The sequence below is a fragment of the Antechinus flavipes genome, chromosome 4, assembly GCF_016432865.1.
Source record: "Antechinus flavipes isolate AdamAnt ecotype Samford, QLD, Australia chromosome 4, AdamAnt_v2, whole genome shotgun sequence".
Taxonomy (NCBI): domain Eukaryota; kingdom Metazoa; phylum Chordata; class Mammalia; order Dasyuromorphia; family Dasyuridae; genus Antechinus; species Antechinus flavipes.
This window is the reverse complement of record NC_067401.1, coordinates 260,268,306-260,296,012: the sequence shown is the minus strand read 5'-3', so window position 1 is coordinate 260,296,012 and position 27,707 is coordinate 260,268,306. Positions and strand designations below refer to the sequence as shown.

General features: G+C 32.5%; 1 protein-coding gene across 2 annotated transcripts in view; it reads left to right on the top strand.

Annotated features, from left to right (window-relative positions):
* The window catches only part of RNGTT (RNA guanylyltransferase and 5'-phosphatase), a 320,433-nt gene that overhangs the window by 94,518 nt on the left and 198,208 nt on the right, over positions 1–27,707 (top strand). For both annotated transcript variants that reach the window (XM_051997380.1, XM_051997381.1), the window contains exon 11: positions 9,392–9,556. In XM_051997380.1, coding sequence (XP_051853340.1) covers positions 9,392–9,556 — 165 coding nt within the window. The remainder of the gene's footprint in view (positions 1–9,391; positions 9,557–27,707) is intronic.

Below are 27,707 nucleotides of genomic sequence, written 5' to 3'. Positions count from 1 at the left end.
TAGATTAACCGAAGCACAAATAGAATAGCTCTGTCTTAGAAAAAGAAAATAAACTAGACATCAGTGAGTTCTCTAAGAAAAAAATTCTCAATACTAGGTAGATTTACAAGTGAATTCTATCAAACATATAAGGAATAATTTTCTCAATAGTATATAAGCTTTTGAAAAAAATTGGTACAAAAGGAGTCCTATCAAATCTCCTTTTTGACACACTACTGTGCCAGTATATAAACCTGGAAGAACAAAAACAAAATCTCTCAATTTCCTTGATGAATATTGATGTCAATTTAAAAAAATAATAAAATACAAGGACATTACAGCAATATAACACTGTTGTGTCTTTCTAGAGCTCCCAAGTTGGAGTGCCAAAATAAACCATTCAGAGTAGCTCTCTAGAGGATCTCGGCACCAGCCTGAGTCCTTGGTCTTAGTGGAAGAGTGATGAGGCGAGACTCGTGTATGGTGAAAATATGGAGTCCATATATTCCAAATTCTCTCAGCCTTATATACTGTGAACAGATGGGTTCATACCAGAATTGATTCAATATTAGGAAAAGTCCAGTGTTAAGGAAAATTTCAGCATAATTGAGTATGTCATTAGCAAAAACAACAAAAATCATGATTATCTTAGTAGATGCAAAAAACCCCAAACACCTTTGACAAAATAAATCTTTATTAAAAACATAAGAAAACATAGGAACAAATGGACCCTTTCTTAAATGATTAGTAGTATCAAATCTAAAATTAGGAGCAAGAATAATTTGTAATAGGGATAAATTAAAAGGTTTCATAGTAAGATTAGGGGTGAAGAAAAGATGTCCATTATCAGTACTATTTTTACTACTGTATTAAAAATTAATGGTATTTAACTACCATTAAAAATGGTACGGTGTGTGTGTGTGTGTGTGTGTGTGTGTGTGTGTGTGTGTGTGTGTGTGTGTGTATGCATATATATGTAAATGTATGTATGTATAGGCCAGGAAAAGAAATTGAAGGAATAAAAATAGACAATGAGGAAACAAAGCTGTCACTCTTTTCAGCTAACATGATGGTATACTTAGAGAACCCAAGAGAATTTCCTAGAAAAACTTGTTTAAACAATTAATAGTTTTGGTAAATTTTTAGAATTTAAAATCAAACTACATAAATTATCAGTATTTCTATATACTATCAACAGATCCTAGCTGGAAGAGATAAAAAGAGAAATTCTATTTAAAATAATAGAAAACAATATAAAATATTTGGGAGTCTTAACTGCCAAACAAACTCAGGGACTGTATGAGTACAGTTACAAAACATGTTTTACATAAAATAAGACAGATCTAAACAATTGGACAAATATTAATTGCTCATGTATGGGCCAAACCAATATGATAAAAATGATTATTCTACCTAGGTTAATTTACTTATTCATTGTCATATCAGTCACTCTACCAAAATTATTTTGTAAAAGTAGAAAGAATCATAACAAAATTCATCTGGAAGAACAAAAGATAAAAAATATTAAGGGAATCCATGGGGAAAAAAAAGTGAAGGTAGATTGCCTAGCAGTACTTGGTTTCAAAGTACATTACAAAGCAATAATCATGAAAACAATCTAGTCTTGGCTAAGAAGTAGAGTTAGTGGAATAGATTAGGTACACCATACAAAACAGCAATTGACTATAGTAAAAGTGTTTGAGAAATCCACTAATCCACACTTTTAGGATAAGTACTCATTATTTGAGAAAACTGGTGGAAAGCCGTTTGGCAGAAACTAGGTATAGACTAACATGTAAAATACCAAGATGAGGTCAAAATGGGGACATGATTTAAACATAAATTATGAAAGTATGAAAAAATGTATCTGACAAATATGTGGACAAGAGAGAAGTTTTTGAACAAACCAGAGATAAAGATGATTACAGGAAATAAAATGGAAAATTTTGATTACATGAAGTAAGCAAACCGCTTTTACATAAAACTAATGTAGCCAATAATAAGAAAAAATGTATAGCAAATATGTTTGATTAAGGTCTCATATCTCAAATATATAGGGCACTGAAGCAGATTTATAAAAATTAGTCATTCCCCAGTTAAGTGGTTAAAGGATATGAATAAACAACTTTCAGAAAGCAAATCAAAATTATCAATAGTCACAACAATTCTCTAAAACAACTACTGATTAGAAAATGCAAATTAAAATAATTTTGAGATACTACTTTATACCTATCAACTTGACTAACTTAGAAGGAAAGGATAATGACAAATAATTAAAGGTTTATGAGAGGGAAAAGAGGGATAGTAATTGCTATCTGAATTGTGAATTTCTGAATAACAATTTTAAACTATGCCCAAAGATTATAAAATTGTGCAGAGAAAAGGAAACAGTTCCTATATAGAAAATAATATTTATAGCAGCTCTTTGTGTATTGGCAAGATAGTGGATATTGGGGGATGCTCATCAAAATTGGGAAATAATTGAACAGGTTGTGGTGCATGATTTTGATGGAATACTATTGTACTAAAAGAAATGATGATTAGAATAGTTTCAGAAAAGCCTGAGGAGATCTATATTAGTTCATGCAAAGTGAAATAAGCAAAACTAGAAGATCATTATACACTGTAATAATAGTATTGTAGAGTTGATTCAATTGTGAAAGACTTAGATATTCTGATGAAAACAAACAAGATGCTTGAAAGCAAACAAAAATGCTATCTAGCTCCACCTCTGTTACAAATTGCCAAAGACTAATATGGAAATATCTTTTGGTTTATATCACATGCATATTTGATGTCAAATTGCTTGTCTTAAGGAGATGAGAGGGGGAAAATTAGTAACAAAATTTTTGGATCTACGCTAAGAATTAAAATTAATAGTAAAAATTTTATATGTAATTTGGAAATATTTAGTGAAATAAATAAGATATATTAAAAGAAAAAATATTTTAACTCTTAAACAATCTTACAATTGTAATTAATTGTAATCTAATTATAGATTCTTGTTGAATTTGTATATAACTCCACTTTTCTTTTTGACTCTGCTTTTAGCTGTTTTTGAGTCATTCTTTTTGGGTTGATGTGTTGGAATCTTTACAAACTGCTAACTCATTAGAGTTGATGTTTTGGGCCAGAACCTGAAACAAGTTACTAAGTAGAACTAATTGATACAATGCTTATGTTCATACCTTTACTCATTGGAGTTCACAAGTATGGGAGATTCACAAAGTAAACTTTGTAACTTTGTGAATTCACACCTCTTTTGAAGCTCTTAGGACCAGAGAGCACTCTGGGAAGAAACCCATAATCCCTCTCTCTCGTATCCCACAATTCCTCTCTCTTGTATCCCAAATTCCTCTCTCTTATATATGATACAGACAGAGGCTCTCAGACAGACTTCAGCCAAATTACATGAAGAGAAGAGCATCAAGTCAGAAGAAGCCAGGAGTCAGAGTTGAGCTGAAGATTGAGAAGGCTCTCTCAGAGGCACAACCAGATTCATCTTCATCTCACACCACTGTGGTGGCTGGGCTCCTGCACTTCCCCCACTGAGACCAAGCTAGTCTGAAAGACTCGCCAGAAAACTAGCCGAACCCCAAGTGAAGGAGACAAGAGATTCATTCCATCTTTGTGCTGGCTGGAGGTTGAAGAAAGCAGAGGCAGAGGTTGAAGGACAAAACCTTTGGATTTGGCGACATTCGGAGGGAGCTCTTGGAACCAAGCAGAGAGATAGGCCTCTTAAGCTAACCGGGCTATATTGGAGACAATAAAAGATCTGAACTTTTATCACCTGGCTGCGTTTTGGGTGATTATTTACTCTTAATTGAAATTAAGGTTGCCTCCAGAAAACTTCCTCGAGAAAACTGCTCTCTCTCCCAGAGAGAACCATCTACATATTATTATTTTAAAGAAGAAAAAGAACACAACAGATTTTGGTCTATGTTTGGGTATTGAGCTTTTCTGTTGCTATCACAGACCTTCAAAGTAATAAGGTTTTTTTTTTTTTTTTTTTTTTTTTCTCATGCTTACCTTCTTGACTTTGGAAATTATATTGGTGCTTGGCTTTGCATATTTTTGGAGGGGATATCTAGCCTGAGTTTCTGTCTTTTTTCTGTCCTGTTGCTGCTTTGGTAGCACAACCTGGGGATTTCAAGTTTTCATTTCTCTCAATGTAATATGATCTGGGAATAAGTCTGTTAATTGCTGTCCTGATCTGAATTATAAGAACCTGACACATATTGGGGTCTTTTGGCTTGTTCTTGCTCAGGAGTTTCAGTAGATTATTGTTGGACTTGGTGATTGTTAGTCCTATGGTATATTTTATAGGTTCAGAGTAACTACATTGTCTACTTTGCTTTGCTCTAGGATTCCCTCTCTGGTTATTCCATCATAGACTGAAAACTAGAAGTGATCTCCCTCTTTGGTCTTGGTTTCTTGATAGTAAGACTTGCTAAACTTTGCTCAATACAAAACTAGGATTATTCTTTTGCATCTTGGATTTGTGACCTGGAAATGGGTAATGGGTGACAGAGCTGCCAGATGGCACTTATTCTTGTACCCAGTGCTAATTCAGCGATCCCTTGATATATCTTTCTTCCCTGGTGCTTCTGGCTTCAGTTATTTGCTCTCGCTAATCCTTGACATCAGTGTCCTCAGATCTCTTTTTTTTTGTTTAGATTTCCCTGGGCTACAAAAATGATTCACTGTGACTTTTTCTTAGCTTTCCTGATAATAATTCATCCTGGTGTTATTTTTAGATTGTTGTAGAGAAACATAGGAAAAAGCTAAGCTCTGCTTCTCCCTTACCAATATTGACTACAACCCCCCTCCCCCCCCCCCCATTTTATTTTATATACATAAGGAAATTGGGATCCAGGGAGATAAAAATCATTTGCTCTTAGAATTCATGCTAGATCTTCTGATATAGAATCAGGATAATCAAATCCTACCTTATTATACATTTTCAACTGTATGACACTAGTCACATCTCTTAATTGCTCTGTGCCTTAATTTCCCTATCTGTAAAATAATGTACTTGTGGAACCTATTTTCCAGGTTTATTGTGAGAATAACATCTTGGAAAAATTTACAGTGCTATAAAAATGCTAGCTATTTTGAGGCAGCAAGGTGGCAAAGGTGAGACAACATAGACCTTGGAGTTACTAAAAATTGACTTCAGATTCAGCTGTAGAAACTTACTAGCTGTGTGACACCGAGCAAGTCTTTAAGCTTTTCTATTTCTCAGTTTCTTTATCTGTAAAATGGTGTTAAGTTTATATGTGAAATTTTACATATATAATCCTTCATCTAATCTCCATCTGTATAGTTTGAAATCTTTGATGTGTTTGCTCCAGTTAGTTGTTATTTAGTATATTGTATGAATGATTTCCATAATTTTCCCCAATTACATTTAAAAATAATTTTAAATATATTTTTTTAAATTTTGAATTCTGAATTGTCTTCTTTCTTTCTTCTTCCCTCCTCACTAAATCAGTAAGCAATTTGATATAGGTTATACATATGTAATCATGTAAAACATTTCCATTTTAAAAATATTTTTCCCTAAGTATTTGCAAAAATAATTTTTACCATTTGTTTTTGAAAATTTTGAGTTCTGGGGAGCTTTTGGGAAGACTGACTTGCCTACTGACTGAATAGACTGGTAAATTTCAACCTCTCCTAATTTCACCTACAAATAGAACAGATTTGCACCTCAGGGCAACCATAGGACTGGTGAAAAATCAAGATCTGGGGCAGAACAGAGGTTCTCCTGGTACAACCCATAAAACCTGAGAAGATCTAGAAAGAAAAATGAATCTGCAAAGAACGAACCCCACCACTGAAACATATTATGGAAACAGGGAAGACCGGGATTCATTTTCAGAGGAGGACATTTAGTTAAAACACACACACGCGCACGCACACACACACACATCAAAAAAAAAAAAACAAAACCCTTCTACTTCAAAGAGTAATGTGAAATGGCTCCCCACCTAAAGAGAATTTATATAGAATTCAAAAAAAGAATTTTAAAATCAAATGAGAGACATTGAGGAAAAATTAAAAAAAAAATAATAAAAATTAACCAGCTAAAAAAAGAGGGACCGAGTCGCAAAGGTTAAAATATTGCTTTGAAAATTACAATTGGGCAAGAGAAAGCCAGTGAAGCTATAAAAGACCAAGAAATAACAAAACAGATTATAAAGAAGGAGAAAATAGAACAGAATGTGAAACATAAGGAAAAATGACAGATCTATAAAATCTATCAAGAAGAGAAAATATAAAGATAATTGGACTGCCAGAAAGTTGTGACCAAAAAGAGAACCTTGACACAGTAATATAGGAAATAATCTAAGAAATTGTCCTGGACTAATAGAATATGAGGGGAAAGTAGAAATAGGAAAAAAAAAATCCACTCCTCATTACCATACCACCTGTGTAGAAAACACACAGGAATAATATTGCCAAAATTTGAAACTCTGAGATCAAAGAGAAAATTTTGGAAGAAACAAACAAAAAAGAGATTGATATATGCTGGAGATACAAATAGAATTGTACAAGACTTAGGAGCAGCGACAATAAAAGACTACGGGTCCTGGAATCATATCTACTGACAATCAAAAGAACTAGGCCCACTTCCGAAAATATCATATCCAGCACAATTATGTATAATCTTGAATGAGAAGAAATGGATATTCAATGAACTTGCAATTTTCAGTATTTTCTATCACGCAAACCCAAACTTAACAGAAAATTTAACATATAAGAGCCCATGTCAAAGATCAGTTTTCAGAACTCAACATGGACTAACTTTTTTTTTTAATTTTTAATTTTGACAATTTTATTTATTTGTTTACATTAAATGGATTTTTCTATTAAAGCTATTTTCAAAACATATGCATGGATAATTTTTCAACATTGACTCTAGCTTGCATAGCCTTATGTTCCAAAATTTCCCCTTCTTCCCTCTGCCTTTTCCTCTAGATGGCAAGCAATCCAATATATATTATACATTTTAAAATATATATTAAACCCAATATATGTAAACATATTTATACAATTCTCTTGTTGCACAAGAAAAATCAGATCAAAAAGGAAAGAAAACGATTAAGAAAACAAAATGCAAGCAAACAACAACAAAAAGAACGAGACTGTTATGTTGTGATCCACATTCACTTCCCACAGTTCTCTCTGATGTAGATAGCTCTCTTCCTCACAAGATCGACAAACTCTTTAATCATGGAGAAATTGTTTTTTTTCTACATGGGAAATGTAAACTATATGTTTAAGATTCACATCAACAATAGGGTAACTCAAAAGAAAGATGAAAGAATTAAGATAAAAATAGTACAAATGAGGTACAGAAGAAGACACAGAGGCATGGATTCATAGCCATCACTACATATATACCATGAAGGGTTTAGTACACTCCAAAATTTATAAAGGAAGAAGAGGGGAAGGAATGGGTAGATGGGGAAGCAAAGAGCAAGGGAAGAAGACAAGGGAAGAATTTTTGGGTGGAGGGAGGTTAAGTAAGTTATGGAGGAGAATTTAAAGAGTCAACAGGGATAAGAAAGATATGTGTGTATGTGAGAGATGTGTATGTTTATATATGGATACATAAATATATCTTTTTTGACTTAGGGCTTGTGGGGGAGAGAAAAATATAAAGCAAATAAGCTAAGTAGCAGAGAACCAAAGAACAATTTACAAGGAAGTAAAGAAAAAATGGATATTCATGAATATAATTTCTTGTACTAATATATATATTTGTTTAATCTGGTAATTTGCTGTTATATATTTTGAATTCTCCCTGATGTTCTCCTGGGCACATGAATCAATTTTCTCTTTTGTTTTGCTTTATTTTGTTTTGCATTCTTCTTACTGTTTTTCAAACAAAATAAATTAAAAAAAATTTTTTTTGAGTTCCAAATTCAATGAATGTTTACTTTGAACATATTCTGTAAATTTCCTGAAGACTTCTTGAACATGTGATTGAAAAAAGGAGAAGATATGACTTGTGAGTCAAACCATTTGTACAATCATGGTGCCTGTTTATTAGTTCATATTTCTATTAAAATCTTTTTTCCAGGGCAGCTAGGTGGTGCAGTGGATAGAGCACCAACCCTGAAGTCAGGAGGACCCGAGTTCAAAACTGGTCTCAGACACAACACTTCATAGCTATGTGACCCTGGGCAAATCACTTAACTTCAATTGCCTCAGGAAAAATCTTCCCCTTCTTCCCTCCCCCCTCCCCCCCCCCATTTCAAGGCAAAAACTTAGTCTTTCTGAGCTTGATATTGTTTTTCTTTCTTTCTTTTTCTTTTTTTTTTTTTTTTTTAAATGAAGTTCACTAAATTTTTGTGCAATAAATCAGAGTGCTGAGAATAAGAATAATTCTTAGAAAAAATATTTGGGTTTCCATAAATTTAATAATAGGAATAAACAGATCACCTGTTCAATTCATTTAACAGATATTTATTAAATGACTACTTGATCCAAAGTCCCATCTTTTTTAATATCAGTATTCTTCTGGTGAAGTTTAAATATGTCATATAACATTATAGTATCTGAAGACTTAAAGTTAAGGGTCACTCATTGTGTTGTATGTTAATGGAGTTGGCTCTTTTGGCATTCTGTGCCATTATTAACAGTTGTTAATAGTTTATAATTTTTTTTATAAATGGTTTGTTCGTAACCTTTGTCCACTTATCTGTTGGGAAATGCTTTTTGATCTTATATATTTCTATTAGCTGCTTACATGTTGGTTATTAGATCTTTATTATTTGGTCCACAGATTCTCCTCCTCCATTGATCCTGTAGTGATAACTTTGTTCATTAAGATATTTTAAATTTCATGTTTTGAAAATTACCTATTTCATCATTTTTAATCTCCTCTATCCCTAGTGTAAGAACTCACTATTTAGATATTGCTGTGAAATGAACTTCACCTTCTAATTTTTGTGGCATATCTATGGCCATTTAAATCTGTCTATTGATAATCAAGTGACATGAGCTTTTTTTGTGCTAACACACTCTCTTTTTTTTTTTCCAAAACATTTTTGAGCTTTCATAAAAATTGATTTCTCAGTCATTTAACCATTATTGCTTCTAATGTGGATTTATGCTGTGTAGAGATTTTTAAATTAGTTATTTTAAGTTATTTTTGTTTTTAAAATAGAGCACACTGGGCACTGATGTGATGATTCCACTATTATTCATTAAAAGATTAGACCAGTATAGTATCCATGGCAAATATTTCATTATTTATGTGTTTTCTCTCTTCTCAATTTCATAATTTTTTTTTATTTTGTAGTTTTTAAAAAAAATATTTTTTGGTAATTATTCTGTTAACATATTTGGAAATAATGAAATTTAAGTAATTGTTTCATTTTGATTCTCTTTCTCTCAGGCACAGCCAGTTGGAAATTGTGATTTCAACACTCGATTGCAGTGTATTGAAAAAGAAATAATAAATCCTCGGCATGAAAAAATGAAGAATGGACTCATTGACAAAACACAAGAACCATTCAGTGTTAGGCATAAGCCATTTTTTGACATCTCTACTTCAAGAAAGGTAAATGTCACTGTGAAGAATCTTTTGTTTTATTGATTAGCATACCAGAAATGAGGTAGGGTTTTCCTTTCTGTTTATTACTTATTAATCATTGTGAAAGGAACTAGAATTGTCCTGCAAAGGCAAGTATGTCAGTTTTCTTTCTTTTTTTTTTTTTTAAATTGTGCACCTTGGTCTTTCTGGACAACTGCTTTTTTCATTTCAAAGCCTGGCATATCTCGTGGTTTGATTAAAGAGTATTCTTGCTAAAGAAAATGGATAGAATAAATTTTCAGGTCATTCCCCTAGTCAAGCACCTACATTTTTTAGCATATTCTATCATTCTGAAGCTATTGTTTAGGAATTGGTTTCAATTATTTCTGTTATATTGTTTAACATTACAATTTGCTATTTTATTTTACTTTGTTTTATTTTTCTTTATGTTTTGATCAAAAATATTTCCTAAAGGTATAATATGTTTTTCTTCATTCTTTCCACTAACCCATTTCCCTTCTTACTTAAATTACTATTTAGCCTCATGTGCTTGAGACCTCAGTGCATCAACTCAAGCCTCAGCCCATTACACTTTGTGGTGAATATATAGCATATATATCATGGTGAAGGTCAAGTAAGATAATATTTGTAAAACGTTTAGTACAATGCTTGGCAAATAGTGGAGAATATATAAATGCTTGTTCTCTCCCTCTGTTTTTAGCAGTAAGAGTTGCTTACTCGTTTTTATTTTCCTGAACTAAGACTTTGTTTTAAAGTTAGTCTGTTCTCATGTCTGCATTTGTAGATAGGATGATGCATTACTGCTTGGTCTTGATTTGTATTATCTGAGCTTGCTTTTGTGAATACTGGCAGGTTTCAGGTTCACCCATCTTTTCCAGATAATAGAGATTTGCATTTTCTAAGGTCCTCAGAGTCAGATCAGAATGTTGCAAACTTTCAGATACCATAAGACACATGTACTTAGTACTGCCCTCCTGTGAGCTTTAATGACTTCCTATTCCTAGAATGAGCACACCATAACTTCAGGGTCCACGTGTTCATAGCTTGCTTCTGGTTTACAGGCTACAGCTTCCATGCAATATAGCACAGTACTCCTGGCTTCACATTTGTTTTTGTGGTTGAATATCTTCTCTGATGCTCACAGATTTTTGGCTGTGTCTTTGTGTGGAATTGTGGTGTCTAAAAGCCTTTACTATAAGTTCTCCTTAGATCATTGCTCAATCTGGAGTTCTTTTTGAATCCTTATTTAAATCATTATTGAATCCTTATAAATGGTTGCCACTGTTTATATCACCATCTTAGCCAAAACCAAATTTGCTAACAATCTATAGATATTGAGTTGGTAAATATTCATAGGAAGTCATCATCTTTCCTCATCTTTTTAAATTTAAGACCCTTTTGATCAAATTTGCCAGTCATTTGACAAGTACCTTCTTAGCAACTTTTTAGGCATATTCCATGCCTGGGCAAGAATCTATCCTCATTATGCTTTATGTTGTATTTAAGTAATCCAAATTGCTTGATCAGATTTCAACATCTCCAATTGTTCATTTACCCAGTCACTTTGTCTCCTTTCCATCTCTTATCTTTACTGGGTCGTAGTAAGGCAAACAGCCTATGTATCATAGGTCTGTATGTATTTGGCAATACATTTTAGAGGCTATTTTTTTTTTTCCTTAATATTACTGGTGCTCACACAAAGTACCACCTTGGGGGAAAAAATCCAAAAGATTGAATCTAAAGAACTTGCCAAGAAACAGATTAATACACTTAAGTCAAACATTCAAGCTTGTGTAGTACATTTGAGTCACATATATGTATCTTAAAAATACAGAATTTAATTTCAAAAGGGCTAGTCTGTATAATTTTTTTTAGAGTTCATTTCATCATGTCTTTCCTATTAGCAGTAAATTTGTATATTTTGTGCTATTGGTTTAATAAAATCTTAAGAAATTATTGTTTGCTTTGAACACACATGTATACATATATTATATATACAACACACATTGTGTTTCTCTATATGTATGTAAATATGCACATACGTAAAATGAAAAAGTGGGGTTAAATTCACATTTCACAGAGAACTCTGAATCAGATCTATAAGGATTCAATGTGTATAGTTTTATGGAGAAAATGAGGGTACCTCTAGGCTATTGAAAGGAAAGTATTTTTAAAAAGGGAAGGGTGAAATGTGAAAGTGTGATGAAAACAAGATGAAGGTGGGGAACAATAACAAGACTGTTAATTGTCAAAGGGCTTTTGTTGGGGAGCAGTGAGGTAAAAACATTTTCAAAAATCTTTCTCTCCTATTGCTACCAAACCTCTCAGGATTGTCATATAAATATCATCTGGGCCTCATTCTCTGTAATTTTATACTTTAGCAGTAATAAATCATGGAGAGGCTCTTCTGAATCAGATTCTTTATTGCATGATCCTAAATATATGGTTTCATTTTTGGATTTTGCTTTGAGTATTCAATTAATATTAATTAGTGTTTTTATTGATCTTTTGCTACCCTTATCTTTTCCACTTAATTTTAAAATCCTTAAGAAATTTGCTATATTACAATAGCATATTCATGTAAATTGACTGCCACCACTCATCTCATTATGTTGTGTGTGTATACAGATCTAATGTGGTATAAATTGTATACATGTATACACACATATATGAGATTAGACATTAACAGTGTATCAAGAGAAATTTTTTTCCTTGTATGTTTTAATGCAATTACAGGCAGGTGAAATTTGTGTTAAATGATAGACTTGTTGAGATCACCATAAAGTACCATACAATCTAATTGAATTGATACTTATGTAAAGAAAATAATAATATAGAGGTGTTAATACAAAACTAGAGATAATGTATTAGGTATGAGGCAAATTAGGGCCTAATGTGCAGAATATTGTTCTTGGAGTCAGGAAGAATCATCTTCCTAAGTTCAAATATGACTTCATACTTATTAGACACTTTTTCCCTCAGTTTTTTTCAGGTGTAAAATGAACTGGAGAAAGAAATGCCAAACCATTTCAGTCTCTTTGCCAACAAAAGTCCAAATAGGGTCATAAAGAGTCAGACTAAATGAATAAACAATAATAAACTTCTGTATGCCCTCAGGAGAACTATTTTTTATCCTTGAATAACTTGAAATGTAGTACAACTGATTTGTAAATGGTTAATCAAGAACTATTAACCTTTGGATTAATATAATGGTTATTAAAAATTTCATCTTGACTTCTCTAACAAACATAAATGCCAGTTAACATTGCCATCCCTTTCTAAATAGTGTGAATTCATAAAAAGCACTCATTTCATTTTAGTCCAGAAAATGAGAGACAAATTTGTTGAATGTGTTCATGTACAGCAGTCTAATGCCACATGGTAGTGCTTTTCTTGTTTCATATTGATCATTATTTGCTAAGAATATTTTACATTTTACATTTACATTATGACTTTCTCCAAGAATTTAAACCATGTTTACATTTTATTTTTGTTATCTTTCATTGTCTTAACATAGCTATATGTAGGTTAGGGTACCAAAGGCCCAGTATGAATAAACATTTGGCTCAAGAAGATATTAAAAAAAAAAAAAACACACTAAGTTTATTAAGAGGAGAATGCCTAGAAAATAAAAAAAACAGGGAAGATGGACTCAGGACAAAGCTGTTAGGGTTCTAGATAGTTAGTTGCCCTACTTCAGCCTTAGAGGAAATGGGGCAGCTTTTGTCTAAATCAGGTTTTATATGGTTCTTTTCTAGATTTACCAGGGTCATGGAAAAGGGCATTGGAGAGAGGAATCTAGACTTAGAGGATAAAGAGATTTCATGCTATTGGAGGGAAGGAAGAATCTTGAGAAATTGGCATCTAGTTGATATTCAGAAGGTCACAAGAGTGCTTTAGTCTGTGTCTTACTCTTTCTCAGCATTTTTTGGTTTGTTTGTCGTTCCCTCCCTCCTCCCTTTTTCATTTAGCAAGGTGAGAAGACTATTTGTGTCATTGCATTCGTATTTTGAAAAAACAGAAGCAGTTCTTCAGAACTGTAATAGGGCCGCAAACTTTTTGTTTTTTTTTGTAGGGCATATACTTTGTACTTCAGTATATTTACTATTGGTACCATCTTTTTTCATCTTATATTATTTACAAAATTCAGAAGCAAGCTAACACCCTGCAGAAATGGTAAGAACGTGGAATGCTTATGTTATTATGTGTGGCAGTTTCTTTGAAACAATGTCATTACTCACATAGTTACACCTCCCAATTATGTGGCTAATATAAGAGATGACACAGCTGCTTTCAATGGTTCCTAGATTGGTGTTTTTAGAGTTTGGGAATCAAAAGTCAGAAATAGTACGTATGCATTTATAAGAGTTGAAGAAACTTTTCTATTTAACATATATATTATACTGTACATTTTTCTAAACTACATGTAAACTAGTTATACTTATATAAATTTATACATATTTTAAAAATATGTTCATGTATATTTATAAATTTACATTTACAGAAACATCATTTATGAATATCCTAATGATGACTTTATACAATCTGAAATGTACTAGTGGTGTTCTAGTAATGACTGATATAAACAATAATTTACTTTCCCTTTCCTTGGCTTTCCTTTTTTTTTTTTTTTTTTTTTTTTGCTGAGGCAGTTGGGGTTAAGTGACTTGCCCGGGGTCACACAGCTAGGAAGTGTTAAGTGTCTGAGATAAAATTTGAACTCAGGTCCTCCTGACTTCAGGGCTGGTACTTTATCCACTGCGCCACTTAGTTGCCCCCGGCTTTCCTTTTTCTTAAGGATAAATTGTGAAGAACCTTTTTCACCCAGCATATTTTATTTATTTCATTAAATTTTTTTTCAAATGCATGTAAATTTTTTAATACTTTTTTTTTTTTAATCTTTGAGTTCCAAATTCTTTCCCTTCCTGCTCCATTTCTTCCCTCCTTGAGAAAGCAAGCAATTTGGTAGTGATTATATTCATGAAGTCATGCAAACATTTCTACATTATCTATATTGGCAAAATAAAAAAAACAAAAACAACAAAAAACTTTTAAAAAGGAAGAAAAATTAAGAAAGTATTTTTAAAAGTATGCTTCAGTTTTCATTCAGATTCCATCAATTCTTTGGAGCTGTAGGAGGATAAAGACAATAAAATTTTACTAATGGAGGTCCTACATTTTCCTCTCTCAGACCTAGATAAATCTAACCATAGAATAAACAACTTATTTACTCCTACAACTTATTTAACTTTTTCTTTCATAATTTGAATGCTAGGGGCAATTAGTTGGTATAGTGGATAGGGCACCAGTCCTGAAGTCAGGAGGATCTGACTTCAAATTTTAACTTAGACTCTTAGCACTGCCTAGCTGTGTGACCCTGGGCAAGTCACTTAACCCCAACTACCGTAGCGCCACCCCCCCCCCCCAAAAAAAAAAAAAAAAAAGAATTTGGATGCTATTCAAATTCATACATTTATTTATGTTTAGTATTAATAGTACTTAATTGTTTGTGATACCTTTTAGGAAATTGTGGTTTCCCTACTTATTATCTCTTTTGATTAGGTCTGATTTTGCTTTTGCTCTCTCTAAGATTATGCTTGCTATCCCTGATTTTTTTTTTTTTTAAACTTCACCTGAAACATATTAGATTCCACTCTAGCCTTGTGTTTTTATTTTGTGTTCAAATGCATTTCTTGTAAACTAACATATTTTTGGAATAAGTTTTTTTTATCCCTTCTGCTATCTGCTTCCAATTTATAGATGAGTTTATTTTCCCACTGAAAGATTATATTCAGTTTTGCTGGATAGGTGATTCTTAGTTGTGATCCTATCTCTTTTGTTTTTTGAAGTATCATTCCAAGCCCTCTGATCCTTTAATGTTAAAGTTGCTAAATATTCTGTGATCCAGACACTATGGCTCCATGATCTTTGAATTTTTTTTTTTTTTGACTGCTTAATATTTTTTCTTTGACCCCTTGGGAGCTCTGGAATTTGGCTATAATATTTCTAGGAATCTTTATTTTGGCATATCTTTTCAGAAGTGATCAGTAGATTGTTTGTATTTTACTGTTTGTTTTAATTATACCAAAACAGTTTTCTTTGATAATTTCTTCAAATGTTATTTCTAGATTCTTTTTGATCTTGATTTTCAGGAAGTTCAATAATTCTTAAAGAATCTTTACTTGACTTCTTTTCCAGGCTAGTTGTTTTTCCAACAAGATAGTTCACATTAAAAAAATTTTTTTTCATTCTTTTGATCTGTTTTATTGTTTCTTGTTATCTCATGGAGTCATTAGTTTCTAGTTGCCCTATATTAATTTTTAAGGAATTAATTTCTTAAGAGTTTTTGTACCTCTTTTTTTTATTTAACTAAGTATTTTTTAAAGGAGATCTTTTCTTCAGTGAATCTAGTTATTCTACTTGACAAGTTTTTTTTTTTTTTTTTTTTAAAGAATTCTTCATAGGATTGTTGTGCCTCCTCTACTAATTTTTTAGGCTATTATTTTCTCAGGTATTTTTTATGCCTCTTTTACCAAAGCTAGTGACCCTCTATAGTATTTTATTTTTCTAGTTACACATAAAGATTTGTTCCTTGGTAATTAAAAAAAATTTTTTTTAAATTTTATTTTTTAACTTTTAATTTATTTTTAAATTTTACTTTTTTCCAATTATATATAAAAATAGTTTTCAACATTCATTTTTCTAAGATTTTGAGTTGCAAATTTTTTCTTCTTGACTTCCTTATTTCCCTACTCCATAAGACAGCAAGCAATCTGATATGGGTTATACAAGTACAGTCATTTTCAAAAATATTTCCACATTAGTATTTCATTGTTTTCTTGTATCAGTTTCATTTCTTTTCCCAATTTTTCTTTTACCACTCTTACTTGGTTTTTAGAATTTCTTTTGAGCTCTTCTAACAAATCATGTTGGTCTTGTGTATAATTCACCTTTTCTTTTGAGGCTTTGCTTGTAAATGTTTTCATATTGTTGTCTTTTTCATTTGCCTTTTTATCTTTCCTGTCCCCATAGTAACATATAATCAGGTTCTTCTTGTTTTTGTTTGCTCAGTTTTGCAGCCTATTTTTTGACTTTTGACCTAATGATAAAGTTGGGTTTTGCTCCTGGAAGGGCATTGTTCCAAGTTTAAGTTTTTTGTGGAGCTGTTTTCAGTGCTAATTCTGGTGATCTGTAAGTTTTCAGTGCTTCCAAGGTAGTATAAGGAGAGGTGTGGTCACTGCTTTACTGTTCTGTGCTCTGGGTTACCCAGGAAAGGAGTTTGTTCCCCTGTAGGCACAAGTGTTATTCTTCCTTTTGGTCTTGGAAATATAATTTGCCTCTGCTGTCCTAAGGTGCAAATACTAGTGCTCTTCTTTGTCCTATACCTGTGACTTGGTATACAGTATATATACAGTTGTATAGGGACAATGAAAATAAGTTTGTAACCACAGTGGCAGCAAAAGGTCCACTTTAATCTTTTTTTGACTGTTGGTGAAACCCCATACTAGTTGTGACCTAAGAGCTCAGAAAGGTGCTCCTGTTGTTTCAGTAGCCTCTGGGGACTGCTGCTGGTATTGCTGTGGCAGGGCAGTGCATTGCACTCTGGGATTAACTGCCTCTACAGCTGACCTTTTAAGTTATCTTCTACAAGAAAATTGTTTCATCCTGACCTTTTGTTTGCTCTGCTCCTCTAGAACTTAATTTGACGTGTTAAAAGATGTTTGGAGGGGAATGTTGGGAGAATTCAGGTGAGTTCTGCCTCTACTCCATTATTCTGGTCTGTGGGGAAACTTTGGCAAAAATTATTATGTGTCTACTTCTTAAAAGGTTATGAGGGTGATTTGTAGCGTTCAGCTTATATAAAACAATAATTACAAATAATACTAATATGAAAATCTTGTTAAAAGGTCAGAAAAATAGATGATTTTGGATGGATTGGTATCAGTTGTATTTTGACTTTAGCTTGTAATTCTTTGCAATTAAGGGAAAAAGCATATTGAGTTGTATAGCTTTAATTGACTTGTTAAACTTATCTTGCTAAATGTATTCTTGAAAATAAATTCACAGAGAAATTTATTATGTGAATTTATAACAGGAATTTATCTGCTGAAAGTATTATTTTCCTCCTCAAATTGTCACAAAATTTATAGAGGTAACTGTCATGGGTAGGCAGTGGTAGAGAAAAAGGAAAAATCCAGACAAATGTCACTAGGACAATTTGAGGAGAGAAACTTACTGTGTGCCTCTATTTGAGTGACCTTCAACTTTAATTTAATTCTTCAGAATTTGGTATTTCATAACTTGCATAGTATTAATCACAATAAATTTATGGGTGAATTTTCTGTTTCATTCTAGAAATACCAATATTATGTGTTTTTGTTTAAACAGACATTAGGTATCAGATCAGAAGAAAAAGGACTTGATATTCTGTTAATGAAAATTTTAGAAGTCTGATTTCTATTTTCATATAAGTAGACATAAATTTTGTATCTTCTCAGGCTCTTAAATCAAGACCCCAGAGTTTTTTGTTATAAAACATAGTTACAATTTTAGCATAGATGATTTTAATGGCAAGTGTTACCAGTCAGTTGCTCACCTAAAAAACATCTTGATGTGGCCCCTGTTGAAACTTTATTTTGAGTTGGAATATATCCTACTGAGTTCACCAGATTAAAAAAAAAAAAAAAAGTTCCTGGGGAGGAGTCTTGCAAGATGTCAGAGTAGGTTGGTAAATTTCAGGCTTTCCCAATTTCTCCCACAAATAGAACAGATTTGTGACTCAGGCTGAACATAGACTCAAGAAAACTCTAGAAGACTTGGGACAGAACTGGGATCCTGCTGATACCACTTGAGAAGATCTGAAGAAAGATCCTGGGCTGGGGATTAATCTGTTTTAAGTGCAAACACTTCAAGCCTATCTACACAGAAACATCAAGCCGGACCCTTTAGGCTATCTGGGTGTGACTGAATCTTCAGCAGAAATCACAGAGAATTTGATCTTTGGGACTGTTACTAGAGTTGGGTTTTGAGTCAGGGAAGTCTGGGTGAACTTCAACTGATTAAGAATGAGGCGCTCAGCTGTGCTGTTGAGATAACAGATAGGAACCAGCACCCAGGTGAATGCAGAGGTAGCAGGGAAAGGGTACTGTTGACAGTGGTGACAGGGGTTCCTGGTCAGATGGGAGATGAAGGGAAACTTGAGGGACCATCTCCCCACCCCATGATTAGAGATGCTTACACTAATATCTCTTATTAAAAAAAAAAAATAAACCAGCACCAGCAAAGAAGAATGAACCCCTCCCCTCCCCCCATCGAAACATATTATGGAATATAGGGAAGATAAAGACTCATCTTCAGAGCAGGACACTTAGGTAAACAAAACAAAACAAAAAAAAACTTCTACTCCAAAAAGTGATGTGAAATGGCTCAAACCGGAGAAAAAGAATTAAAGCCCGCCTTCCTGAAATTAAGTGAGCTTGTTGTAGAACAGTTGTCAGAACGAACTCGTCTATGTAGCAAAATAGTGAGATGTTTTTACAATAGGGGTGAAAAGCCTATCGAACTTAATGATAGCTGGTTGTCCAAAAAACGAATTTTAGTTAAAGAGAGTTAAATTCCTGCCTAGAGAGAATTTATAGAAGAACTCAAAAAAGAATTCAAAAGTCAAATGAAAGACATTGAGGAAAAACTAAAGAAAAAAATTAAAACTATCCAAGAAAAAACAAGAAATTTATTGAAAAAAAATTAGCCAACTAGAAAAAGAGGTACAGATCTCAAAGATGAGAATAATGCTTTGAAAATTAGAATTTAGGCAAGGGGAAGCCATTGAAGCTATGACAGACCAAGAAATAACAAAACAGATTATAAAGAATGAGAAAATAGAACAGAATGTGAAACATAAGAAAAATGACTGCTCTATAGAACAGATCAAGAAGAGAAAATACAAGAATAATTAGACTTCCAGAAAGTTGTGACCAAAAAGAGAATCTTGACACAATAATATAAGAAATAATCTAAGAAAATTGTCCTTGACTAATAGAACATGAGGAGAAAGTAAAAATAGAAAAAAAAATCCACTAATCATGACCTGTGTGGAAAACACACAGAAGTATTATTGCCAAATTTTGAAACCCCCAGATCAAGGAGAAAATTTTGGAATAAACAAGAAAAAAATTTATCTAACTGTTAGAATTGTATAAGCCTTGTGAGCAGTTATAATAAAAGACTACAGGTCATGGAATCATATCTACCAACAATCAAAAGAACTAGGCCTACAGCCAAAAATATCACATCAAGAAAAATTAACTATAATCTTTGATGAGAAAAAAATGGACATTCAATGAACTTGCAGACTTTCAGGACTTTCTATCACTCAAACCCAAACTTAACAGAAAATTTAACATATAAAAGACAATATCAAAGATCAATTTTAAGGAACTCAACATGGACAAATTCATTAAACAAGGAGAGTTTGTAGGTGGAAAACATATACTATGTGTTTAATATTCACATCAAAAATAGAGTAGCTTAAAAGAAAAGTTGATAGAGTTAAGGTAAAAGTAGTAATTATGTTATACAAATGAGATGCAGGAAGAATAGACACAGAGGCATTGGAGGGGAGAGGAGGGCTCATAGTTCTGAAAACCTACTCACATCCAGAATGGGTCCAGCACTACATATATACCATGAAGGGTATAGCACCCTCCAAAATTTAAAGAAATAAGGGGGCTATGTAGGGATGGGTGGGAAGAAGACAAGGGAGGGATCTGTGAGTGGAGGAGGTTAAATAAAGCAAACAATTTAATTAAAGAAGCAGCAAGGATAGGAAAGATGTGTGTGTGTGTTTGTGTGTGTGTGTATGGCTGTGAGTGTGTGTATATATCTGTTTATCTATATATGTATATATAAATATATCTTTTCTTAAATGTAGCTTGCTTAGGAGTGGTGGGAGAAATGAAAGAAGGGGGGAATTAATATGATGAGCAGCAGAGAACCAAAGAACAATTTGCAAGGAAGTAAAGAAAAAATTGTTATTCATGAATGTAATTTCTTCTACATATATATATATATGTTTCTCCTCTCCCCTCTTAATTTGGTAATTTGTTGTTATATATTTTGAATCCTTTCTGATGTTGTTCTGGGCACATGAAAATGTTCTCTTGTTTTGCTTTATTTTATTTTGTACTTCTTTTGTTTTCCTTTTTTTAGTTTCAAATTTAAAAAAAGAAAAAGGAAAAAATAATGTTCCTGAGTAGCAGAATCATTTGACTGCTAGTGCTACTAAATAATGCTTATATAAAAGCAAAGGGTCTTGTGTCAAATATCATTTGAGATTTATTATAATTGAAGTTAAGCTGCTTTCTTAAAATAATTAGCTAACACTTTTAACTACTGAATTAATCTTTGAATAGGAAATAATAAAACCATATCATCAATATAGAATATCTTTCTGTTTATAACAGTTGTTGAATGTTTCTAATTAATAGCAGCTTTATCTACGTATTTTTAAGTTTATTAAAAGAATGTGTACAGTAAACTTGGACTTTATACAAACCAGGTTGAGAAAGAAAAATATTGCCTCTATTCTAAGGATATATAACTTTTTTGAGTCAGATTCCTTTTGTAGTTTAGTGAAACCTATGGATTTTTTCTTGGGGAAATATTTTTAAATGCACAAAATGAAATATAGGACTTCCAAAGAAACTAGTTATTGAAACACAGTTATCAAAATATTAAAAAACCATAAAGGTTCATGGACACTGTTAAGAATTTTAACTATTCTTTGTCTGCCTTATTCAGACAAAATGGTTGGTAGTGGTGGTGACGATGTAAATTTTTGAAGCATATCTAGAGAAAAATGATATTGCAGAGTTTACTAATTGGTGTTCTCACATTAATGCAAGTTCAGGTTATACTTCATGAATGGGTTGACATTCCTAAGGGAAGTGATTCTTAACCTTTTTTTGTGTGTCATAGGTCCATTTGGTAGTCTGATGAAGTCTAAGGACTTCTATTGAGAATGTTTTTAAATGCTTACATAGGATTACAAAGGAAACTAATAATCTTGAATTATGATCATCACAATAGTTTAAAACATGTGTGATACAGGTTTTAGTAAAGTAGTAAGTGTCCTTTTTCTACTTTTTAAAACTATCCATAATATTTCCTAACAGACTTCATAAAATATTTGTAAAGATTGAAATGTTTAATTTAAAAAATGTTTTTTGTTGTGTTTGCAGTTTCTGTACTTCCTGAAGTAGTATATATTAAGCATTTACTATGTGTTTAGCATTGGGAGCTCAAATACTAGTAAAAAGAAAGGCAGTTCCTACTGTCAAGGAGTTTATATTCTAAGGGGAATAGACGGATGGAGAAGGAATCCCTTTCTTCATAAGAAGTAGATGGGAGGTAATGGAACAAGTCCTTACTACAACCTGGAAAAGAATGACACTTGTCTGACCCTGGTGCTCTCCTTAAGTGGAGGTTCTGGAAGGAGCCAACCTGTCTTCAGGAAAGGCCTCAAGGATGGAGAGTACATTCCTGTGATAATTCCAGGGTTGGAATGAGGTTTCAAGAAAAGTAATATGTATTCTCTTTATAGATAAATTCTTTTTTAATGTATTAAATAATAATATATTTAAATATATGCAAATTAAAGTTAAATTTTATGTTTTAAAGAATTAGCTGTTGATTTACCAGTCTGTCCTTCATTATTTGACCACCATTTTCTTGGAATTCTGCTATTTGCATTTTTTTCCTGCCTATATAAGGATATGAAGGAGGGGAAATTTTTTTTTCCCCTAGGAATCAAACAAGGATGGTTTAACTATTGCTCCTGCTGGTTTATTTGATAATATCCTCTTCTATTCATTAGTAGAATAGCTCAGAGTATTAAGTAAAAGATTTGTTTGATTGTAACATTTGGTAAAGGTTGGAAAAAACATTGCCTGTTGGATTTTATGCCAAATTATTGCTGATGTATTAGTCTCAGGATGCAGAATTTAAAATTTAGCAAAATAAATTTCATGTGGTATAGTTCTCTGTGTCAGAGGAAATACAGGTTGGTGTCAATTGCCAATATGTGAGTGTCAGCAGTTTTCTTTAAAAATCTGGATTAGATATGTTGAATGACTGTGAGATTTCATTATAAGACAAAAAGTTATCCACTTATGTAAAATTGTCTACCTGCTATTTTCTTATTGAAATATGTTTGTGTATCTATGCATATTATAAGTTACTTCTACTTATGAATATTTTCTTTCTCCTTCCTCCCCCCCACATTTAAGATTTGATGGTTTCCTTATATCTGTAATTTTAGATTTTCATTTTTTCCATGTTCCTTTTGGTTAGATATTTCTTTCCCCTATACCTTTCATTACGCTACATAGAGAAAAAGGGAGAAAAATCTATTTTGCAAAATAGACATTGAGATCTTAATATATTATTATAGTCCAGTAACTAGTTGACAGAGTATTGCTGAGGGGATGGTTATGATTCTTATCTTTGCCACCGGGTCTAGTAAAATAGTGATATTTGTAAGAGGTAATAAGATTATAAATCAATTTCTCATAGCAGTAAAAATCATTTCCATGAGTGATGTCATTTTTGTGTGTGTGTTGAGAAATAAACAAAGGGAATATAAGAAAAATGCCTCACAAATTTTTTGTGTTAATTTGTTTAAAAAAAAAAGTTTTTTTTCATTATAGAGAAATTCTTTAAAATGTGTCTAGATTTTAAGACTTAATATCTAATAACATAACTTTTAAGCATTCTTCATATCATACAATTTGACCCTTAAAATATAGACTCAAAGAGTAATTATTTATCTATTACAGGATCATAAATCTCAGAATTGAAAGCAATATGAAAGAATTAATCTAACTTATATCTGGAAAAAATATTTTCTTTAATATTTTCTTGTGGCTATTTATCCTTAGTTTGAGAATGAGAGTGATGAGACACATAATCTCCAAAGTATACATTTTGATTAATGATGAAATGTTATAAAGCTTTTCCTTACATATTGTTGAATATGTTTTCAATTTTAATATAAATGTTCTTTCAGTTTTTATATTTGATATAGTCTTCATTTATAGCTTTTATGAGCTAATTTTCTTTACTAGTCTTAGTTATATCACCTATAAAAATTATTTTTATCAATATATTTTGTTTTTAGTAAATTATTAAAAATGTTTTAAGTGTCTGTTATATGCTAGATATTGTGCTACATCCTAGGGACCCAAAGTTGGGGTGGGGGGAGACAGTTCTTACTCCCAAAAAGTTTTTATAATCCAGTGGGAAAAGACAATGCACAACCATCCATCCATTCATATTTACTTGTCTTAAATTCCTATATATTTTTAACATCTGATTCAAATTTCTAGCTTCTTTTCTTTTTCAGTTGAGTATGTTTTGGACACAACTTCATATATATATGTACATATGTGTTATGGGCCAGAACTCTAGTACTTGAAATAAGGATTCTTATGAGGTACTAAGTCAGTGGAATTGATGAGACAATGGTTATTTAGTTTAGCATGGTGATTAATGGTTCTCTAGTTCAGTACATATATTTAGTACTTAATATAGTTCGACAAGATTCATATCTATGATAATGCAATTAGAATAGAGCATGTAAAGCTGGGACAGATTCAGAGTCAGAGCCAGAGAAGACAGAAGGCTGGAGGCTGAAGACTGAAGCACAAGTCCTCAGACTCAGAGACAGATTCATTCACTTCATCTCACACCACCATGGTGTCTGGCCTCCTGCACTTCCCCCACTGAGACCAAGGCTGGTCTGAAAGGCTCTCAAGAGCTGGACCTTAGGCAAGGAAACTAGATTGTGAAGGAGATAATAAAGGATTTGGACTTTAACATCTGGTGGTGATTACTTTGCTGAAAAGAAGGTTGCTCCAGAGACTTCCAGAAAACCAACCAGAACACTACACATATATATAATATACTTCATTTCTGGACTACAAGATGGATAAAATGAAATTCCTAAAGTGGATACTTAAGTATATCCTCACATTTCAGATGGTCATATTATGCCACAGTGTTCTCTTTTTATGCCTTCTGTTTTCAAGTCATACATTGATTATGAAGAACTGAGGAATATGCTTTTGTCATATTTATATTTTTTATTTTGATCCTTTAATTATTGCTATTACCTAGGAGCTTTCTTTCTGCTAATACTTTATTACATTGCTCAGAGAGAATGGTATTAGTAACATCAGTAGTCAGTGAAATGTAAAGAGGTATTCTTTGGAAGATCTATTAGAGAACTTGAATTATAATGAAATATAACATATAGTATGTAACACATCTCTATAACATATAATATATGCCAACTAGGTGACACAGTAGATAGTACACTGGGCCTGGAATCAGGAAGACTCAGCTTCCTGAGTTCAAATTTGGCCTCAGATACTTCCTAGCCCCGTTACTCTGAGGAAGTCACTTAATCCTGTTTGTCTCACTTTCTTTAGCTGTAAAATGAGCTGGAGAAGGAAATGACAAACAACTCCAGTATCTCCAAGAAAACTCTAAATAGTTATATATTTCTCTGACTGAACAACATAATATATAGAGAGAACTTTATATATATATATATATGTGTGTGTGTGTGTGTGTGTGTGTGTATAGAGAGAGAGAGAGAGAAAATCTGTTGAAGTATGTAATTACATAATCAAGTTCTTGCTCTTATTTGTACCTGTTTTTGTTATCTTGTGTTTTATTTCATTGTTTATTCTTTTAGACTTAGCCTTTTATTATTCATATTATTTTTGGCGGCAGTGGCGGTTATGGGAATAACAACAATATAGTTTTGGTAATTATTGTACTTCCTCCTCCTCCTCCTCTGCTTCTCCCCTAACTTTCTTTTTAAAAGGAGGAAACACACACACATACACACACACACACACACACACACACACACACACACACACACACACACACACAGAGACAGCTCTCCCCTCCTCAATTAGATGAATATATAGGAAAGTGAATATTCAGGGTAAAAGATTATTTATGTGGGAAAAGATTTGATTCAAGTAAAGGTATTTTTTTTTTCTTCATCATGAGTCCTTTGGATTTGTTTTGATTTAGTCCTTTGGATTCTATTGACTAGTAGTCAAATCTTTAATAATTGATTATTGTTATACCATTGCTGTTACTGGGAAGGATGATCTGGCTGTTCTCACTTCACATTGCACTAATTAACATGGCTCTTTTCAATTTTTTTTTTTTTTTACCACCCCCCACCTCCTTATCATTTCTTATATACATAGTAGCATTCCCTTACAATCATAACTTGTTTAGGCATTCACCAGTTGATTAGTACCCCCTTGGTTTCCAGTTCTTTGCCACCAGTAAAAGAGGTGCTATAAATATTTTTGTAACTATAAGTCCTTTTCCCTATTTTTTTGATCTCTTTAGATCTAATATGGTTGTATTGTTGAATAAATGGACATTCAGTTTTAAAGTTCCAGGAATGATTGGACAGGCCAGTGGTTTATTATTTTTTTCTATTTTTTTCTGAGGCAATTGGGGTTATAAGTGACTTGCCCAGAATCACACACCTAGGAAATGTTAAGTTTCTGAGACCAGATTTGAACTCAGGTCCTCCTGACTTCAGTTGTACTTGAGTAGTACTTCAGAGTGGTTTTACTTTTCATTTCTCTGATTAATAGTGATTTAAAACCTTTTTTTTCCCCCATAAGATTATAAAGAGCTTTGGTTTCTTATTCTGAAAAATACTTGTTCATATTCCTTGATACTTTATCAATTGGGGAATGGCTCTTATTTTTATAAATTTTGTTCACTTTCATATATATTTGAAGAAGGAAGCCTAAAGTTGCTGTAAATTTTTTTGATATTGCTTCATTGTCTATTGTACTTTTTTTTGGTCTTCCAACACATAGTTGAGTTGCCTATATATATCTTGTTAACATGTTCTTATCTCTTTTAAGTAAGTCTATTTTTGCTTTTTTATTTGAGATCATGATTTTTTATTTTCAATTTCTGTTTCACTGTCTCTGTTCTAAAATATCAGGGCAGTTTTTCCTGATAATTTCTTAAAGTATGATGTCTAGGCTTTTTTTTTTTATTATGACTTTTACAAGTTCATTAATTCTAAAATTATCTATCCATAAACTGTTTTCTAGGTCAGTTATTTTTCCAGTGAGATCACATTTTCTTCTATTTTTTCATTCTTTTGATTCTTTTTTTCTTGATGTCTTATGTAGTTATTACCTTCCATTTGCTCAATTCTAATTTTTAAGGAATTTTTTTTTCAGTGAACTTTTGTTATCTTTTTTTCTACTTAGTCCATTCTAATTTTTAAGGAGTTAATTCCTTTGGTGAATTTTTGTGTCTCTTTCACCAGTAAGCCAGTTGTAGTTTTTAATGTTATTTTTCAGGGTGTGTGTATATGTGTATATGTGTGTGTGTGTGTGTGTGTGTGTGTGTGTGTGTGTGTGTGTGTGTCTTCCTCTCTTACCAAATTATTTTTCTTTACATCACTTCCATTTATTTGTCCTATTTTCCCTCTATTACTTAGTTTTATTTAATTGTTCCAGGAATTCTTGTTGGACTTGAGTCCATTTAGGTTTTTTTTTTTGGGGGGGGGGAGACTTTGCTTGTAAATGTTTTCATATTATTGTCTTTTGAGATTGTCTTGCTCTTCCCTATCACCTTAGTAGCTTTTAATGGTCAAGGGTTTTTTTTGTTGTTGTTGTTTCCTTATTTTTCTAGACTATTTCTTGACTTTTAACTTTATATTATAGTTGAGCTCTATTCATCTGGGGTTGGAAAGGCACTATCCTAAGCTTCAGGTTTTTTTGTGCTGCTGTTTTCAGTACTAGTTCTGGGTGGGGTCTACAGGTTTTCAGTGTTTTAAACATGGTATAATCAGGGAAAAGGTGTGGTGACTACTTTCTAGATCTGTACTCAGGATTTTACCTAAGAAGGAGCTCTATCAGACTCTCCTGCAGCTGTAAGCTCTAATGCCCCTCTTAGCTGTGGAGTTGTGCCTAGGGTCCCACTCTTCTGCACCAACACATACTAGTGTTCCTCTCTTCCTTAGAACTGTTACCAGTGTTCCTACTCCCTTTTAACAGAACACAAGTACTCTTCTCTACCCTGCAACTGTAACCCA